The following is an 18711-nucleotide window of genomic DNA, read 5'->3' on the forward strand; positions in this document are numbered from 1 at the left end:
TTCATTTTAATAAAATATTTGTAAAAACATGTAATGATTTTGATTATACTTATACAAAATGTTTACAACAAAAATTTGTAGCCTGGGAGTTTCAATTGTGTGGACTTCTAAGTTTACCTCATAACTACAATTTTTATAAACCAAATCAACTCTGAAGGCCACCTATCGAAGACTCAAGACAAAACTTGATAAATCATGCAACTCCTTTGTCCAGTGCCTTAAAAGTATAAATGAGGCTTCAGAAAGGGAAACATAATTCAATAACAGGTTTTTAAGAAACAAATCATAGAATATCAGGGTTGGAAGGGACCTCAGGAGATCATCTAGTCCAACCCCTTGCTCAAAGCAGGACCAATTGCCAATTTTTGTCCCTCCCCCCGAATATAAATCAGATGTGAATTATATAAAGATAGTGAGAGGGAGCTGATTAAATGATGCACTGAACACTATCTTGTTATAAAAACAGAGTGTTGTTACTGTTATGAGCTGCGTAAAGCCTTTTTATGGGTCAAGTTAGATGGATGTCAATTAACACAACTGTAAGGATATATTAACCTACCTATGGCAAAGGGATCATGTGAATGCCCTGATCTGTTCATTCCTTCTGAGGTTATGTCTACACTCAAATTGCTAGTGGCACAGCTGCAGCAGTGCTTCAGTGTAGACATTCGCTATAGTGACAGAAGTTCTCCCTTCACCGTAGTTAGGTTATAGCTACACTTAACGCTTTAGCAGCACAGCTGTGCCACAGCAGCGGTTCACTACCTATGCTGACCGGAGTTAAGCCAACTTAATTTTGTAGCATAGACCAAGCTTTTATCTATCTCCCCGAGCCACGGTAGATAGGTCAACTGGGGTTACTTTGGCATCTCTCAGCCCTGGACTATGCTGCGGGGCAGGGGTCCTAGCGAATAGCGTAGCTGAAGTTGGCGTATCTTAGGTTGACTTACCTGGCTCTGAGGATGGCAGTGGCGAGTCAACCACCACCGCTCCCCCGTCGACTCCGCTTCCACCTCTGGCGAGCTGGAGTTCCGGAGTTGATGGGGAGCGCGTTCGGGGATCGATCACTACCCGCCGACCCAGCGGGTAGTGAAGACCTGAAGTCAGTGGTGTGAAAATTCCACAGCTGTGAGAGACATAGCTGTGCTGATGTAAGTTTTCAGCGTAGACCAGCTCTGAAGCATCTTGCACTGGCCACTCTCCGAAGATAAGATGGACCATGGGTCTGACTCAGTATAGACATTCTTATATAATCCATCCAGAAGTTTTGGAATGTTTTGGAGGAGGGGCTTTGCTGAGTATTGTTTTGGATAAGTGTGTGTTGGAGAGAGAGAGAAAAAATTAGCAGAACAGAGAGAAACTGAGAACAGACAAGAACAAAGAGGCAGAGGCAAAAGGCAAGAAAGTCAAGCATTAGCTTCTGAGCACAGTATGACCCTAGAAAAACCTAGATAGCAAGTTCTCTGGGTCTAATGTTGCCTAAAGAGGCTTGATACTGTAAGCTAGGAAACTGGACGTTTTGTTCTTTCATAGAATATCAGGGTTGGAAGGGACCTCAGGAGGTAATCTAGTCCAACCACCTGCTCAAAACAGGACCAAACTGCAACTAAATCAAGTTTTTTCCTCCTGCATTCACAGAAGCAGGACTTTGTACATTCCTTGTAAATAAACAAGACTGCATAAAACAAAAAGACTCTGCCCACTTCTACTTCCAACTGGAACATCCACAGCAGTGGCACCAACTGCAGGTGGGAGAGGAAGGGCAAATGCTCCCTCCCCTCACCAAAGGTTTCTTGGTCTATACTACAGAGATAAAAGGGTCATGATCTGACCTCTTTTAAGCAGTGTTGCCATACTAAATCAGTATGGCTTCTGTCAGAGAGGTCTTGAAGCGTTTCTCCAGCTGTATAATCATACCAGTACTGAAATCTGATCTGGCTGTCACTCCAGATGGAATGGCCAGGCCAAATTTCAGGGAGTGGCCCTGTGGACCGGGTCACACCACTCAAATTTGGCCTACTGCCAGCTGGAGAAGCATTGCAACTTGGTGCACAGGGAATCTGTTCCTGTACAGCAATGTACAGCACAGCCTAGGGAAGTCTGCCAAGAACTCTACTCCTGGTGGCACTGGCTCATGCACTGTGTGGATAAGAAAGAGGGAAGACTCCTAGTGGAGACAGACACAAGGTCCCAGACCAGAACAGCTTGTGTGGATGGGCAGGGACGATAATTTACATATCCCCCCCCACAAACACATGTATCTGATTTGGAGCCACTGGTTCCCCAGGGCTCTAAACTCTGACAAGCCACTTAAGATTAGAAAGGGGCAGCATTATATTGAGGAGCAAACAAGTTGCCGGCAGCACCTTAACTGAGTCATGAGACTAGCCAACCCAACCAGGATACGCCTCCTTTAGTCAACAGGTCTGTTTGAGAAGCTGTCCGGATAACAACTAGCGTTTCCTGGAGACTTGTTTGCCCTCCGTCACACAGCAGCAGCAGCAGCAGCAGCCGGCTTCTACTTTCTAAGCAGCCTTCAGCAGCCGCTTGGCTTTGCGCCTCCCCGGGAGCGGGCAGACACACCCGGCCGCTAGACGCAGAGCTGGGCTGAGCTGCCGGGGGCTGCGCTGGAGCCTTTCGCAGAGGACCGGGGGTGGGGGTCCGTCCCCGGGCGGGGTGAGATACCCACGGCGCTCCCGTTTGTCCGCCCCGCACGGGACAGTTACCGGGGAGCTGCGGCCACCACCCCACCCTGAGGAGATAGGGCTAGGCCCTGCCAGCACGCAAGCGGGGGGCCACGGCCCGGGAACCAGCCGCTACCACACGGGCCGGGATGGTGGAGCAGTGGCGGCCGCCTCAACAGGGCTCCTAAGGGACGAGGCGCCCCAACTTACCGGCCCTGGGGTCCTCGCACCGCGCCCTGAATAGCTCCCCCCTCCCCGACCCAAAGGGTCGGCGTCGGCGTCCAACACCGCCAGCGGCGGGGACAGCTCACCTCGTGGGGCGGGAATACGCGGAACCGGCGGCCGGGCTCTCCTCAGCGCGCCTCTCCGGCGGCGGCGTCCAGGTGAGCTCCAGGGGCTGGGGCCCGGGCCCGCACTGCGCCTGCGCACCGGCCCCTCCCCGGCTTTACCTGGGCGCCCAGGTGCGCGAAGCAGGGAGCCTGAGGGAAGCCTGCGTGCCCCAGCCGCCAGGGACACTCACCGGCCGCGGCTCCACCTTGCCCCACGGGCCTCGGCGCTCCTTTGCTCCTCAGCATCTGCTGCTGCCAGGAAGGCTCCTCCTGGGCGCCGACAGCAGCCGGCGGGCGCTGTTGGCTTGAGATACGCACCTGGTTTTCCCGAGCCCTGGTCTCAACTGGGGGGAAGCTCCCCCGGCCATCGGCCCAGCCTAGAGGTGGCAGAATTAGCCCTAGGAAGCTCTCACCTCCACATGAAATGTATATTAATCTACCTACCACTTTAAGAGGAGGAAGAGGCTTCCCACTTCCATGGCCAAGGAGCACAGTTTCAGCTGTACCACTCACACTTTCCCTCTTCTGCCATACAGGAGAGTTTATTTTATTTCAAGTAAGTAGCCATCGACCACCTCTGTAGTGGGGTAAAGTTTACATATTGTCGCCTTTGCTTTGAAACACTCCTACAAAGCGCCATGATCATCGGTCCGCTACCCCACTTTGTCAGACTTGCACAATCCCCTGGTAAGTTACACCTGACCAAGCAGTGCTGCATAAACAGTTCAAACATTCCTCAGGACTCTATTTTTCTTAGTTTTACCAGATTTCTGCTATTTAAAATTCATTTAATTCTTTGGGATTATATTACAGGATTTACATAATATAAACATTAGGGTAGGGACTGCTACTCAGTGTTCATACAGCACTTACTACACTGAAGGCCACAGCTGGTGTAGGGCATATGTCACACTACCTCTAACAATACACTGTTGTAATAGTATAAGAATTACTGTCTTTTAATACATTTTAGTTTTTTTGGCTTGCCCTATCGTTCATCAATTGCATTTCACAGTAGATTCTGCAGTTCTTTATAATTATATAATTAATTAAAGCAATCTTCACAGAGGTATGACTCATGATCTGACATGAAGACTGATCCATATTAAGAATTTTTTAGTTCTGTACAAATAAATTTGAAGGAATGAACTGTGCCTTGTCTAACTGCCTTGTTCTAATGACGGTTCAGACAAAAGACGGCAAACACACTTGAAGTTAGATTTATATAATGTTAGAAGCAGCTTACTATAATGAAGGTTCCACAAGAAGCACTACAATTTTATTATGATCATATTGTTTGCATACACATAACACACAAGAAATATCAAAACTGTACAAATCTTAATATTTAAACCTTGTACCTCACGAACATAGCACATTTGGTAACATTTCCCTTAACTTTCTTTTGCCCTTGTTTTCTATAAATAGTTGCATGAAGTGAGTAATTTTTAGGAAAATTGTGTAATTTTCTACCCCCCCCCCTTGTTTAATTTCCAAAGTGTAGATGTGTTTTCTCTTGCAGGTTTCAGGGCTGACATTTAATTGAGCAAAAGGATAAGTGCTGCATGTAAGCTTTGGTTGACCAGGTACATTCAGCACGTGTTACTGGGGAAAAAACATTTAAAAAGCCCTTAGAGATAGGATCACAGTGAGTTCCTTCCTTTTATAATGGCAGAATAAAATGTCCTCTCGAACAGTGTGTCACATACTGCAGAAAACTTTCAACTTTACATATAATAAATTCAGAACCAAATTTGAGCTGTGACTCTGTTCTGAAAAGTGATTTGGTTGGGAAAAATGACAAGGGGATGTCCTATATTTGTGTCTTTCAGACTTCCAGATCAAATGTTCTTTATATATAATTTTTTAAAAAATTAAACACAGAATCTCAAAGTCAAGCTGTCTTATTTGCTGGCTCACTGGTAAGTATTCTATTAGAATTAAGATAACTAGTTTTGCTGAGCCAAAATGGAATCCAGCTCATTCTCCTATAGTTATACTGACTGCAATGGTAACAGGAATTAAAAAAACCCTACAACTAACAATTTTAATCAGGAAAGCAAGCACCTAAGATTCCTGGTTCCACTGCGTATGCAATCTGGATCTGGGCTTAATCACACTGAGCCACATGCTTACCATGATTCATACTAATCTATGCTGATTATTGAGACCACTTCCAGATTATGAATACGAGGTGTTCCCGTATGAGTTCATCTAAGTAAACTCTAGTCTACCTCCTAGGCTTTATCTCCACCCTGTAACAGATGTTAAAAGTACAACTTGCCTTGTCTATAGTAAAATTCCACCAAATGTTAAAAAACACTTTCTCCTAGTGAATACAGTCTAGTCTAATGTGTGGTGAGCATCATGTTATCTAACCCCATTCTATTCAGTCATGTTCAAATATGGCAAAAATTTGTAATGTGCACACCACCTAAAAAGATGTCAATTTTCAGAGGAGGACTGCATTAACTCATTTCTCAATTTTCTGCTAGTTCGCTAATTATCAATACTAGTGTTATGTATGTTTAAACAAAAGGCTGAGCAGGGGAAAACCCATTTTCTCTTCAGAGTTATTTCTGCAGTGAAATAAAAGTGGTTCAATTGTAAAAATAATTTCTATTTGCACTCTGACTCCGATATTACAAAATGAGTTTATGATTTCACAGCAAGATTAAGAAATAAGAAGCTGGCCCTGAAAGACCTTTTTCAGGATGTGAAATAATTGCACTAGGAGGAACACAATGTGGCAGATGAGTTACACGATTTTATCTAATTTTTTTTTTAAACCTATGGCCCACTGTAGAAGTCCTGTAAGTAATAGAAAAAAAAACCCAGATCTAAAGTAATAGCTAGGGCTATAACTTTTTCAAATAACAAGGGTTAAATGTGTTCAGACAATTGAATAGAGGTAGCAGGTAAAGTTCTGTTCATGGTGTGTTTATAATCACCACAGGAGTAGAGCTTCAGGGCTGTGGTTTTTAGGGGCAGTGAAAGGAGGGAGTTTCATTAATGTGGTTGACAGAAAGGGGGGGCTCGAGGTCTGGAATGAGGAGAACACCTGGTCAGGAGTGAAATATGGCAGAGACAGATGGATGGTGATGTTTCAGTTCCTGCAGAGGTTAGGAGCATCACCTCAATCCTTATTTGGGAGGTTCAGTTTCTGCACCACTGCAAATCCCAAAATGGTGCTCCTAATATCAACAAGACTAGAGCATCAGACGCCCCTTCCTCCAGAACATACTCTTCCTCACCAGCTTCTATGACAATTATTTAAAGCTCTCGGGGTTGTTCCTACTATCTTGCACTCTCTGCCATACATTAGGTTAAATACAACCAGAAGTACATGCTTTCCATTTAAAGTACTAGTGTACATTACTAATAAAATTTTCTTAAGTCAACAGTGAACAAAATAAAGATTGTGTTGTTCTAAAGGAAGCATTGTTACACAGGAAAAAAAAAATGGTTTCCTGAGGCTTCATCAATTCCATAGGTCACTGCAAATCTTAGAGCATATTGCATAAATACCGGAGAAGGCACAGCAATTTGGGGCCACTGAAATTTCACTTGGCCAGCCAAGCAAAGAATTTGTAAAGCAAATAGCCAAAACCCAAAAAGATGTAGCACACCATCACAAGTAGACAAAGAAAGAAAGCACTAGAGAGGGAACACTGGTTTTGGAACCTCTGCCAACTTGAAGAGGAATGCTTTAGTCTTAAGCTAGTGTCCTGATTCTCCTCCCTCAGGAAAAAAAAAACCAAACACAGAAAAAAAATCTTTTCACCAAAATGTAGAAAAAAACCAGGAATTTTAGAGACAGAGCATTATAAGTCCTCTTGTCCACCCCATACTAGCATAAATTGGTCCCTACTGTATCCATTTGAATTTGAAATGACTAATATGCTGTATATTATTTTATATTTTAATAGCAGTCACTTAAAATTTGTTCTGCTCAGTTTCATCGCAGCATTCCTAGTTACATGCCTCAGGCTCTCTCTAAAGAAAGATACACATCTCTTCCATGATGTGCGTATCTTTCAGGTACTTATAGTCAATATTTTATACTTCCTGTTGATCATCAGTTAGCAAAGCCATACAAATTTACTTTCTCCTCACCCCTCAGGTCAGTCCCTCAAGGCCTTCATTTTTATTTATTTAGCATTTAACAAAATGGGAAGGAATTCAGAATCTTTCTGGTACTGAATTTCCCAGAACTATATCAGTATTCTATGTGCAGTCTCACCATTGCTGTACAGAGAAATCAGTTCCCTAGTCCATGACATAATGCCTTTGCAGACAGCTCAAAATAGCTTTTGCTTTCTTTGCCACCATATCAAATTACAAGCTCCTATCCAATTTCTGTCCATCATCACTGTAGGTACCTTTTGGCATTGTTTTCCAAGAATCTCCAATTGAATATCCGTGTTTACAATTATTTCCCCTAGATCTATTTGTTTGTATTTTCCAGATTTAATTTCATATCTCACCCATATTTTTAACATCTGACTTGGTAATTTTTTGTCCCTGCTGATATTTGGAGCATCTTTTAATTTAGTACTATCTCTAAATGTCATTAGTTTGCCATTTACCATTTCTTGCAGATCATTCAAAGCTATCCTGTTTTTGGATGCTATCACACTGATTCAGAATATTCAATAACCAGAATACGGAGTTATCTTTTACTGGAATATGCAAAATGTTCAGTGTAAAACTATTCTAACAAAAAACACATGTTTACTGCTTTCTCATGTTATATTTATCCAGATCTTTTCACATGAGGCCTGGGCAGTTCTGTCTTGATAAAATGACAGAAATTTAAAATGCTGGCATTCAGTATTTGTTTACAATACAAGGAACCATATTATCCAAAACCAGTTTTAAAAAACATTGTTCCCAGTAAGGTGTCTGTGAAAGTTTCTACAATTTCCCTGGTGAGCATAGGCTAGGTGTAACCATCTTCTGGACGAAGGCCCTGATCCTGAAACTTTTACGCATCTGAGCAATTTTACACATTTAAGGAATCCCACATGCTGCAGTGATAATGGATTGTTACTACTGATGAGTCAAATACTGTATTTTAAGTGTAAAGTTTTCTTAATTGAACATCTTAATGTTTGATGCTTAATGTTTTAGTACATGCTTCAAGGGTAAAATCCTGGCCCCACTGTTCAATGAGTTTTGCATTGATTTCACTGTGGCCAGGATTTCATCTCTAATGTCTAATCTACAGTGGAAAAGCTCTTTTCAAAGACTGTTCTTGTCAGAAAGGTTGCTGGCCAGCACAGGCTTAGTCCAACGATAACTTCATATGAATAAAATTACTCATGTTTCAGTGTTTGCAGAATTAGGGTTTAGGTCCCTAATTTAAAGTTGTCCCTATTATGGACCCTCCTTAGTGTGGCTACAACAATTTGCAAAGTGGTTCATAACATAGTTAGACCTAGTCTAAACTGGCCAGTGCAAACATGTTGTACTCTTATTTTAAAATTATTCAGTATTAGTTTGATTAGTCTGCTCATTTTAGCTAGTGAAATTATTGCCATTTTACCTCTAAGATAATTGTTATGGTCTTAGCATAGTGCTCAAAACAGAGAGAGAAAAGCAGTCTACCAGAGCCTGTTCTGCTTACAGTCAGAAAAGCTACCCTATGGACATCCTCCTAGAAAATATTTCAGGGATCCTAAACCAAAAGGAGGGGGTAAGAAGACACCTCTGGTTTGTGTTGCTATAGCCACAGGACACTTAGATCTCAAGTGAATGAATCAATAGAAAACACACTCACTCCCCTCCCTTGTTCACCAAAGGCAAGAATGGAAGATGTGTTGCTAGGAAACATCATACTGAAGATTGGAGCTCTTTGAAATTAACATAGCTGACTTCCCTCAATCTCAGGAGCCTCTTCTATTCAAAACCGTTATTAGGAAGGTGGCTTGGAAAAAGGCTGCAAAAGAAATAAATACTAAAATAAGAAACAGCAGATCAGGAATCAGCATTTCCAATTAACTGGAATAAACAGAAATGAAACAAGGTCATTCAGTTAAAAAAAAGCAGCTTGAGAGAGAAAGTAAAGAATACAAAATGACAAGAGTTTGAAGTGGTTCATATGTACCAAAGAGAAAACAATATTTAATTCATCTGAGAAAAGTACATTTAAGCAACACTTAAGACAGACTGTCTATAATCACAGCATACTTTTTCATCTTTAGATTTAAAGGTTTCTTCCCTCACTTCCCTCCTAAAAAGATTTCATCCTTAACAAGACATTAGGGACGGGAAGGCTCAGGGATTCTTAATGGAAGATTGGAAGCCTTTTACCAGGGTTGCCAATATGAATACAGCCCTGTTTGGTAAAGACAGGAAATTATAACAATCAGATAGATGGTAGTTGCGTGCAGAAAAGGACCTAGGGGTTACAGTGGACGAGAAGCTGGATATGAGTCAACAGTGTGCCTTTGTTGCCAAGAAGGCCAATGGCATTTTGGGATGTATATGTAGGGGCATTGCCAGCAGATCGAGGGACGTGACTTCAACATTGGTGAGGCCTCATCTGGAGTACTCTGTCCAGTTTTGGGCCCCACACTACAAGAAGGATGTGGAAAAACTGGAAAGAGTCCAGCGAAGGGCAACAAAAATGATTAGGGGACTGGAACACATGACTTACGAGGAGAGGCTGAGGGAACTGGGATTGTTTAGTTTGTGGAAGAGAAGAATGAGGGGGGGATTTGATAGCTGCTTTCAACTACCTGAAAGGGGGTTCCAAAGAGGATGGCTCTAGACTGTTCTCAGTGGTAGCAGATGACAGAACAAGGAGTAATGGTCTCAAGTTGCAGTGGGGGAGATTTAGGTTGGATATTAGGAAAAACTTTTTCACTAGGAGGGTGGTGAAACACTGGAATGCGTTACCTAGGAAGGTGATGGAATCTCCTTCCTTAGTAGTTTTTAAGGTCAGGCTTGACAAAGCCCTGGCTGGGATGATTTAGTTGGGGACTGGTCCTGCTTTGAGCAGGGGGTTGGACTAGATGACCTCCTGAGGTCCCTTCCAACCCTGATATTCTATGATTCTATGACCTTAGTCTCAGTTCAGTTCCTAGCAACTAGTGTTTACATCACAAAATGGCCATGGATCAAACCTTCCTTACTCCTTCCCCATAGTTTGCTCTTTCAAATGAGACAGCCAACATTAAATGGACAAGGTGGATGAGGTAATATCTTTTAGTGGACCAACTTCTGTTGGTGGGAGAGACAAGCTTTTGAGTTTACACAGAGCTCTTCAGGTCTTGGAAATGTACTCAGTGTCACAACTAAATACAAGGTGGAACAGATTGTTTAGCATAAGTAGTTAACACATTTCGAGTTCTGTATAAGCTTGAAAGCCTGTCTTTCTCTCACCAGAAGCTGGGCCACTAAAAGATATTACCTTACCCATCTTGTATTGCTAATATCCTTGGACCCAGCATGGCTACAACAACACTATATACGAAGATTAAATGGATACAGAAACAGAACTACTCGTGCCTCTTTTGAATAGTATCTTCTAAGTAGCATCATGGAATAGACCATTCAATTTTCACTTTAGACTTAAAAGCCAAGAGTTGATCCAGCTCCCATTAATGCAAATGGAGAGAGGCTGAGGCTGAGGCTGGCGGAACTGGGTTGGGTGAATCTGTGGCTCCCCTTCAGTGATTCAGGGGCTGTATCTACACTATCAAAAAAGAGACCTGTGATTCATTAGTGCCCTCTGGTGCAGTTCTGATGGTGGTAACAACTGTGGAAGCTGCAGAGAGTCCAGGTCTGCTTATAAGCCTTTACCATGTCATCTAACCCCACTGTTAGACAATACACTACTAACAATGCCTGAGTCCCACTTAATACAACATGTTTAACCACTACCCCCACGAGTACAGCTGCATTAGTGAATTATAGATCTCACTTTTGCTAGGGAAGCAAGGCCAGGAGTAGACATACTGCACCATAAAACACATCTCTGAGCACAGCAGATACAAGATCTGTGTGGCAGTCAATATTGTTCCATCTGAGCAAAATAATCATTCACAAATGACCTCAGGGGCCAATCCCTCCACAAGACAGCAGCTTTTCTTCACCCATGATCTACAGGATTTGGAACCTGCATACGTCCCTTCCTCTGCAGTCCTCCCAAACAGTCCCTTCAACAAGAACTGTCAGAGGAAACTACGCAAAGTTAACTTTTCAATTTCCTGTGTTGTGTCCCTCACCCACAGATTTTACTGCAAAATGCCTTGATATGGTCCCTGTTAGTTTAAAGAAAGTCAACCTGGATATTGTACCCCAATTACTGGTAGCTGTGTCAGATATGATTTTTAAGTTGTCTCCTTTATGTAGGCTACACATCCTTAACAGACATTTTCAAGTGTCATGTCTTTTACGGACCTTACAAAATGTCAACATAAGAAGCCAGAATTACTTGAGGAAACTGACACTGGCTATTTTAGGAAGTTAATTACTGTTTTAAAAAGTTCTCTTTTCTTGCCAAAATAGCTTTTTTGAGAAAGATAAACACAATGTGCTATTTGAAGACATAATGCTGTAGTGTAACAATTTCTGTAGCGTAAGATATTAGACCAGTCAAGAGAAAAGCATTCAGAACCCACTCACTAGTCAGTCTTTCCCATTTGTGGGATGAAACTGTTCTTATAGGACAGCCAGTATCTTGTGTACAGAGTACAAAATCTTTGATTGCTATACCCAAACTTCTCTCTCTGCAAAACATTTATAGACTAAATGAGACAAACCATAATTTGCTGCACACACATAACTATTAGTTATACATGGATGTACTACATAAACAGATGGACAATCAAAAACAGAAGTATTTCAAAATGAAATACTTCTAGTTTGAGCGTTAAGAATATGTCTCACAACTGGGAATATTGATTTTCCTAACCTTTTAAAAATCAATTATTTAAATACCTTTACCAAATATTACAAAAAATTAATCTTTGTTACTAAATGCTAAATCTCAATTAAAATGTCATTTTCATTTAAAACCATATTAAAATATAAACTTACTGCTTTCCCAGTTTAACCATATAGCTCAGTTAAAAGTGAATGTAAAAATAAAACCTCATTTACAAATATCTCAGTAGCAACAGTATAAAGAAAGCTTACATTGAGATTGCTAATTAAGTCCATTTGCTAGAACTGAGAAATCTTAAGTAATCACTAAAGGAGAATTAAGGACAGGTTTCTTCTTTAGTGATGAACAAAAACAGTGACCTCCAGAGGAGGAGAAAAATTACACTGAGTTTAAAATGCTGTGCCACAAATGACAGCACTTAAGAGGGGAAACATCTTATTCTTGTTCCATTCATTCCCTGCCTCTTCTCTGATCAAAGATTGCTATATGCTCAGGAATTAGAGTGTTAGTCAATTTTATTTTAAACACAAGTTATTTACAGTTTCTGTTATCTTCCAAAAACATTTTCAAATTATATTTGAAACTTTTTGATAGTAAGTAAATCATCACTAGCAGAAGATGATGAATATTCTAGTTGCGGGTGAATCCATTTGTGAGAAGTGTATTCAATCAGTACTACATAAACGCATGTGGCTTTCACTGTAGCTATTTGTATTTTCAAATGTCACCTCTTCACACAGCAAAGTAGTATTTCTTCCTGTTGTGAAACAGGACTGCAAGATTGGTTATTTGTTTACAGTTTAAAGTTAGTACCTTCTAGACGATAGCACTGGAAATCACTTGTCATTTAGTTTCCTGTCTAGTACAAAATTGTAATTCATACATACTATTTCTTTTTAAGTTTATTAAATCCTGATGTACAAAAGCCTCCTCTACTGGAGAAAAGATAAATCCACAGCTCTGAAGAAAAAAATCTCTTTTGTCCTTGAAGAGTAACTATATATGAGATCTGGATGATGTGTACAATATTGCTAATATTTACATACTGAATGGCCATTTCTTCATTGTAATATCCAATACACAATTTCCAAAATTGGATAAAAATTCAGTGATTCATACAAATAAGGTTCAAGTCCTTAAGGATGCACGAGCCTTGTCAAGTATTTCCTTTCTGATCTTTGGGTAGTTTGGGTGTGCTTTTAGGACCTGTTAAAGGCAAACAATACACACAGTTTAAAACCAGTTATAAAGCATGCTAAAATGAACAATTACTGTCAGACATTTCGATCATCATTTTGAGCTTCATTTTAAGCCTTCTAATAAATCAGTAACAGTTTGATGATTTTGTTTATAAATACATAAGATATTTCATCACAGCAGATGTACAATGGTCATAAATAGCTGTATCATAAAGACAATCTTGTCCCTTCCATCCACCACATGGACTTGGGGGAAAACTGCAGGGAGAAACTAGCCAGTGACTCAGGCCATTAGGAGCACCTGCAGAAGCAGCCAAACAGGGACCACCAGACATTCAGAGAACTTTCTAATTTTGACTGGACTTTCTTTGCTCTGTGCTGACTGGCTGTTTGCTCCAACCCCCTCTCTCTCTGCCTTCTAATAGGTTAGGTCTGCTCAGGAGCTGGAAGGTGTAATTTCCAGTTTGAGAAAACATACCTGTGCTGGCTCTGATCGAGCTAACATGCTAAAAATAGAAGCATGGCTGTAGCAGTACAGGTTAGCCACCCAAGTATGTACCTACGGTCTTGGACAGGATTGTTCTTTGGGCATCTAGCCCATCCCACTGCTCTCACACACACTTCATCTCAGCTTCATTCCACACCAGCCCCTTTCCCTGTTCTCCACTGCACTGTCCCCCTCACATCCTTGCCTTTAATATCCCCCTCCCTTCACTTTTCTTTCCATTTAGCTCATCCCTTCCTAATTAACCTCCCCCCCACCTCCGCAATAACAAAAACAAAAAACATGGCTTTAACATGAGCTTTGCATACATTATTCACTTGGCTTCTCTGTTATATTCCTTTCCTGAGTCCTGTGTGTGTCTCGACAGTTTAACTCCTTGGGGTATGGACTGTCTGCTAATCTGTTCAGTGCCTAGCACAATAAGGCCCCATTCTTGCTTGATGCTTAGGCATGACCATTATAAACATAATTAATAACAGATGATTAGAAAGATAGTATTTGACTGCACTAATATTCAAATATACATTTTTTTCTCATAACCTCCAACCTCATCCATTTCACCCCTCAGATTTAGAATGTTTGAGTCAGTCACAGTAAATTAGAACAGTTAAATAGAACTGTTAATAAATGTTAATTTACACCAAATTTCAAAAGGTTGTTGTGGTCATATAAAATTTATTTTACAGAGACGCTACTGAAAAGTTACTCTTCTACTAGCCTTTCATGTGGCATTAACATTGGAATTCTGCTCTCAAATTTCATTAACTTGAGTTAAATCATATAGAACTGTACCAAGTTGCAACCCACAGGGCAGCAGAGGATACTTTGCCTTGGCTCTGATATACAGTGGGAGACAGCCTAAGTTCCCTCTAAGCTGTGCAATCACGCAGCAGCCTATTAAGCACTGCGCAGGCACTCAGGGCTGCGGTGGGGAGAGATTACTCTCCCCCTCCCCCAACCCAGCCAAACCCTGGACCTGCTGCAGCTGCGGGAGATGTGCCCCAACCCAGCCTGGCCTGGACCTGCCATGGCTTGGGGAGAGGCGCCCCTCCCCCAGCCCCAGCACGGACCTGACATGACCCAAGTACTGCTGCGAGGCGAGAGAGCTGCAGAAAGTCCTCCCTGCCATCACAGCCCCAGGGCAGCCCGCACCCCAAACCCGTGATCCCGGCCCCACTCAGAGCCCGCACTCCCAGCCGGAGTCCTCCAGCCCCAGCACCCCAACTCTCTGCCCTAGCCCCTCATCCCCAGCCCCAGCCCAGAGCCCACACCCCCAGCTGGAGTTCTCACCCCTCTGCCCCCAGCCCTGGGCCCCCTCCCACACTCGGAATCCCTCGGCCTATGAATTTTGTCATGTTCATCAATATGGAGGTGATGTGGGTCAGACATCATCTCCATGTTGGTGTACATAACAAAATTCATTCCACACATGGTGGGAAAAATTAGAGGGAATCCTGGTGACAGCTACTTTCTCAGTTATTCCTTGATGATCTGAGGAATTTAGGAAAAAACAGGCTGAACTAAACCAAGTAACCTGAACATCTACCAACTTTATGAAATTAAACAATTTCCGAAGCTAAATGCTACATAATTTGTAATTTGTGAATCTGAAAAATACAGAAATAACTCAGTTATAAAAGGAAGTTATAGTAGTGCAAACAGTTAAAATATGAATTAAAAGCCTACCTTATGACAAATATCAATTGCTTCTACATATCTCTTTCCTTTCAAGTAATTAAATGCCAGCTTGTATCCTGTAAGCAGTGCAAATACCCATGACATATTATGCTTAAAATTAAACAAAGAATAAAACATCACATTCAAGTTGAAAATATCCCAATGGTCAAGTTTACTTAAAAGAAAAAAGTTGGAATAACTGTTTGCTAAGTGGTCTCCAAAACACCCTTCTGAAACAGGCAAGTTAGGTAGAGCTCTAAAATGAGTTTTGAAGGCATTTTAAAATTAAATAACTTATCACCAGATATATTTACACACAGGAACGAAGATTTACATTCTAAAGAATATATAGTGGTAACCCATATTAAATTAAGTTGTCACTTCATCCTTCATGACCTCTCACACTGGGCTAAGAATCACTATTTTGATAGAAACCACCCTTTTGATAGTTTAGTTATATTAGGTGAGGACACAAAACTAAATAAAAAGATACAAGAACAAGAATGGAAAACTTGTTTAGCTGATTATTTTCTTGGTGGAACTCACTTCTCCCTCAATCAACATATTTGGACTGTGCCCCTTGCAGCAAATATCAGAGGCAGTTAACATTTGTCTCTGGGGCACCAAGATTTGGCCACACCTCTTCTGTACTCACCTCAAATTCTCTACCAACAGTACTGAGAGATGGTTCTATGGCTCTTGAGAGCATCTTTGTCTTTTACCTACCCCATTTTGTCAGCCATAACATGATGGGGGAGTAGAAAGCCAACAGAAAGGACCTTGATGAGTTGGCCTTGTTGGGGATATAGATATATGAAAATTCTTGTCCCCCAAGAAAAAGAACATGGGGAATATTCTGCATACTGCTGCCTCAAAGAAAGCCTTAAAAGTCTGGCCTGCATTGGCTAAGACAGGAAAGCTGAAATGTTATTCTGTTTGTATCTCTGCAGGCAGAGAAGCTAGCAAAAGGACACAAGGAATAGCCAATATCCATAATGACATGGGGACTAATCTGATATTTGCAGGAAAAGAGGCACAGCCCAAATATCTCAGTTTGGGGAAGAGGTCAGAGCCCAGAAATAAAAAGTCTATGATGAGTAATTTCCAACAGAGAGCCATAAGAAAGTCTATAGTTCTGAACAGTCTCTATAAAGCTATCCTACATAAGCAAATGGACAATAAGATGACCAATGTGTAAGGCTACAATTTAGTCATGGGTATTTTTAGTAAAAGTCATGGACAGGTCACGGGCAATAAACAAAAATTTATGGCCACGTGACCTGTCCAGGACTTTTAGTAAAAATACTGGTGACTAAATCTTGGGAGGTGCGCACCAGGGAGCCGCTGCTGGGAGGCTGCTCCGGCCGCCCAGGGTAGCTGAACAGCTGCTGCTCTGGCTGCCCCCGAGCAGAGGCAAGTGCAGCAGGCTGCGGCGCTGCTCCAGCAGCGGCAAGTGTGGCTGTCCCTGGGGCCACCTGCTTGGGTGATGCTGGGGTCAGCCACACTGGCCACTGCAGAAGTCACGAAAAGTCTCAAAATCCAAGACAGACACGGAGCCCTACCAATGTTTACAAGGTTTACATTCAAGCTGAAGTTTCTACCATTTTTTCTAGCATTAATTCTACTGCATGAGGATTGTAACCCTAGTATATGTGTACACAATGAAAAATAGAGGCATACGACAATATTTTCAATTGGCCATGATTCTACCGTATGCAAAATTATATCTACTTTACGTTTTTCAAGACACTGTGGTATAGTATCTAGATGCCAAATGACTTAAGTTTGCATGTTTGCTCCACAAGCCCCCCAAAATGTTTCAAGAAAGTTGAAGGGCAAGTTCTGTGCTGGCCTCATTGAAATCAACATTTCTCTTGGGCCTTGGTCTGTTGAGGCAGCTTCTTCAAAACAGTTATTTGAGCTGCAACTTTATGACACCATCCAGACACTTCATAGGCCAGCCCCTCAGTGTGAAACCCATAGATATAATTCACTGTTCTACACTTTCTCCTCCTAGGAAAAGATCTTCAAGAAAGATTAGCTCAGAAGCCTGGGCGAAGGCCAGTTACCATTTGATCATTCTTGTTCATTACGAGCATGCAAAATGAACACTTTAGTAATCTCGTTCTCTTTATGGAAAGATGTTCCCAGCTTCCTATCTGCCTCCTTTTCCTATTTTGTTTCCCTTCCAACCTTTAGACCCTTAAAAGCTTTTCTTGGTGCACACTGACCTTCCTTATTTTCTGTAGACAAGTACACCTAGGAACTAGTCTATTTTAGGTAACTGCCTAAACTTGTAGGTTGTGTTTTAAGTTGGTAACAAATGTAGTTCCTTTACAGACACTGTAGTTCCTCTCTAATATACAGTTCACTTAAAAACTATTTGAACCTGAGACATAAGGAGATTAAGGAACTGCACCTACAGAAATAAATGATGCAGCAATTTATTGTATATAAGGTAGAGCTGTACATTATGAAAACCGTTTTCTATGCAATCTAGAATACCATTATCATTCCACACCCTTTAAAAAAGTACAAGAGAAGCCTGTAAGAGGGTGCATTGTAAACAGTGTTCATTTTTTTGAGATGCCATCAACACAGTCCAAAAATGGGAATTGAACTTTGGAAACCACCATCCTGTGAGTGTGGAGGTAGGTTTTATTTCAACAAAAAGTCTGCCTCCTGTGTATAGTTTTTGTACATTCTTCTGTATAGAATGGTCTAAAAGTAGGAGACCAAACACATATTGAAATAGTTGAATTCACTGACTGTCTTAAGTGGAACTTTAAAAATATCCCAAATAGTTTTTAATTGGTTACCAATCTTGAGTCGGAGATAAGAATTTTTAATTTACATAGTTTAAAAATGATATGCATATATCTGATCAAAATTAAATAGTAAGAACAAAGTCACAAAGCTGAGCCACTAATTCATACATAAGTAGCATAATGCATATTCAAAATGAATACTATATTTATAGGCAATATGCAAGTTGCATATAGAAACAGTGAACCATAACGGGTTCCAAAAATCGAAGCTTGTGGGAAGTCCACTAGAAGAAAAGGTTACTTACCTTGTGCAGGGACACATCTCAAAAAAACTACAGCCCACTGCATAGGGTGAGTAACAACTTTAACAGTGTCTCTTTGCTTGCTCTGCTTGAGGTGATTCCTGAGCAGTATACCCAAAGGGAAGAGGGAATTTCAGAATTGAATCCAGGACTGAAGACAGTACAGAATTACCAAGCTCAGCATCAGATCTGACAGTGTAGATCAAGACATAGTGTTTAGTGAAAGTATGCACTGAGGCCCATGTAGCAGCTCTGCATACATCAGACACCAGAATGTTCTTGAATAAAATTTCGGAAGTTGCCTACAATCTGGTAGTGTACGCAATTACCCTTTTTGGGAGGGGAACGGGG

General features: G+C 41.4%; 2 protein-coding genes across 15 annotated transcripts in view; both read right to left on the reverse strand.

Annotated features, from left to right (window-relative positions):
* Positions 1–3305, reverse strand: part of GALNT3 (polypeptide N-acetylgalactosaminyltransferase 3) — a 47516-nt gene extending 44211 nt beyond the window's left edge. For 3 of the 5 annotated variants that reach the window (XM_037912968.2, XM_037912967.2, XM_043525380.1), the window contains exon 1: positions 2996–3135. The gene's annotated coding sequence lies outside the window, so the exon portion shown is untranslated. Of the gene's footprint in view, positions 1–2894; positions 3136–3204 lie in introns of those variants that run through there. The other 2 variants (XM_043525379.1, XM_043525378.1) reach the window with 2 other exon arrangements.
* A 959-nt stretch (positions 3306–4264) lies between these two features.
* Positions 4265–18711, reverse strand: part of TTC21B (tetratricopeptide repeat domain 21B) — a 105516-nt gene continuing 91069 nt past the window's right edge. For 8 of the 10 annotated variants that reach the window (XM_037912956.2, XM_037912961.2, XM_043525376.1 and 5 more), the window contains 2 exons: positions 15300–15367; positions 4265–13115 (listed from right to left, as the gene is read on the reverse strand). In XM_037912956.2, the coding sequence (XP_037768884.1) occupies positions 13038–13115; positions 15300–15367 (146 nt within the window). In that variant the 3' untranslated portion in view covers positions 4265–13037. The remainder of the gene's footprint in view (positions 13116–15299; positions 15368–18711) is intronic. The other 2 variants (XM_037912958.2, XM_037912957.2) reach the window with 1 other exon arrangement.

Source organism: Chelonia mydas, chromosome 11 (assembly GCF_015237465.2).
Source record: "Chelonia mydas isolate rCheMyd1 chromosome 11, rCheMyd1.pri.v2, whole genome shotgun sequence".
NCBI classification, from domain to species: Eukaryota; Metazoa; Chordata; order Testudines; family Cheloniidae; genus Chelonia; species Chelonia mydas.